The 1,738-nt window shown below is 39.3% G+C and overlaps 1 protein-coding gene across 1 annotated transcript in view; it reads left to right on the top strand.

Moving 5' to 3' along the window:
• Positions 1-590, top strand: part of SARC_09598 (hypothetical protein) — a gene marked incomplete at both ends in the record, with an annotated part of 5,295 nt that extends 4,705 nt beyond the window's left edge. The window contains one exon of the mRNA XM_014296382.1: positions 387-590. Within this exon, the coding sequence (XP_014151857.1) occupies positions 387-590 (204 nt within the window). The remainder of the gene's footprint in view (positions 1-386) is intronic.
• Positions 591-1,738: the final 1,148 nt, after the last annotated feature.

Consider the following 1,738-nt stretch of genomic DNA (forward strand, 5'->3'; position numbering starts at 1 on the left):
TATATATATATATATATATATATATATATATATATATATATATATATATATATATATATATATATATATATATAATATATATATATATATATATATATATATATATAGATAAAGCACTTGAATTCATAGCTGATTTGTCCTGAGTTTAAGGTTCAAAGCTTGCCATCAGAATTAGCATACGCCGGTTAAATAAACTATCATCGTGACACCTGACCTTTCGGCGACTTTTGACATCGGATCGTTTCTTCTCAACTAATAGATTTTGATAAACTTTAGTAAGCATAATTGGAATAAACCTGTGGGCCAATTTTCTGGTATGCTTTTTCGTACGCTTTCAATTTGTCTGCCAATCATATGACCATACCTGAACAAACCCCGTCATGCAGATACAAGCGTCAGATAGAGACAGCAGAGCCTTTGCTGCTGATGGAGACACTTCTCGCCAATACAGCAGCGAACGCAACGCTACACACCCAGATGGGCCTGAATTAACACACACCCATGGCAACATCAAGACATCTGAGAAGGCCCGGAAGGCTGCGCTCAGACTAATGGAGAAGCATCACGCCGAGTTCTTAGGCATGAGATAATTACATGTAGTCATATGTTGCTGTACGTATATACTGTTACACTATAGTGCACTCTCGACAGTTCAGCTGTGGTTGTTCTTGAGTATGAGATAATTACATGCAGTCATCTGTTGCTGTACGTATGTACTGTTACCCTATAGTGTACACTCAACAGTTCAGCTGTGGTTGTTCTTAGGTATGAGATAATTACATGTAGTTATCTGTTGCTGTACGTATATACTGTTAATCTATAGTGCACTCTCGACAGTTCAGCTGTGGTTGTTCTTGGGTATGAGATAATTACATGTAGTCATCTCTTGCTGTACGCATGTACTGTTACCTATAGTGCACTCTCGACAGTTCAGCTGTGGCTGTTCTTCGGTATGAGATAATTACATGCAGTCATCTGTTGCTGTACGTATGTACCGTTACCTATAGTGCACTCTCGACAGTTCAGCTGTGGCTGTTCTTAGGTATGAGATAATTACATGTAGTCATCTGTTGCTGTACGTATGTACTGTAACCCTATAGTGCACTCTAGACAGTTCAGCTTAGGCTGTTCTTGGGTATGAGATAATTACATGTAGTCATCTGTTGCTGTACGTATATACTGTTAACCTTTAGTGCACTCTCGACAGTTCAGCTGTGGTTGTTCTTGGGTATGAAATAGTTGCATGTAGTCATCTGTAGATACGTATGTGTAAACTGTACCTCATATCAGCATATGATTTGGTGCGGATGTTGTGATAGTTATTGTGTGGTCATGTCCTGCATTTTGAATTGTGTTGAGCATTTCTCAGTAGCCATTGCACAACCGCGAACATCGCTACAATCATGTTTAAGGGTTTTAGAGTTTCAGGGTTTAATCTTGGTAGCTATCAGTAAGTATGTTGTGTGATGCAGAATGCGATGACATTTATCTATACAATAGACATTCTGGTCGCACATGTATTAAATAATATGACAACCATGCATCCGCGAACACAGGCGCGTGCGTGGTCGCTGTAACCAAGCACATGACTGACAACGCCTCCGCTGTCGTGACGAGTTTTGGCACTTCCAAAGTACAGCAGGCGATGGCTCTACTAGCGGACGATGGCATCAGCGCACAGATACTACAGGTGACTATATATATATATATATATATATATATATATGTGTGTGTGTAT

Source organism: Sphaeroforma arctica (genome assembly GCF_001186125.1).
Source record: "Sphaeroforma arctica JP610 unplaced genomic scaffold supercont1.996, whole genome shotgun sequence".
NCBI classification, from domain to species: Eukaryota; class Ichthyosporea; order Ichthyophonida; genus Sphaeroforma; species Sphaeroforma arctica.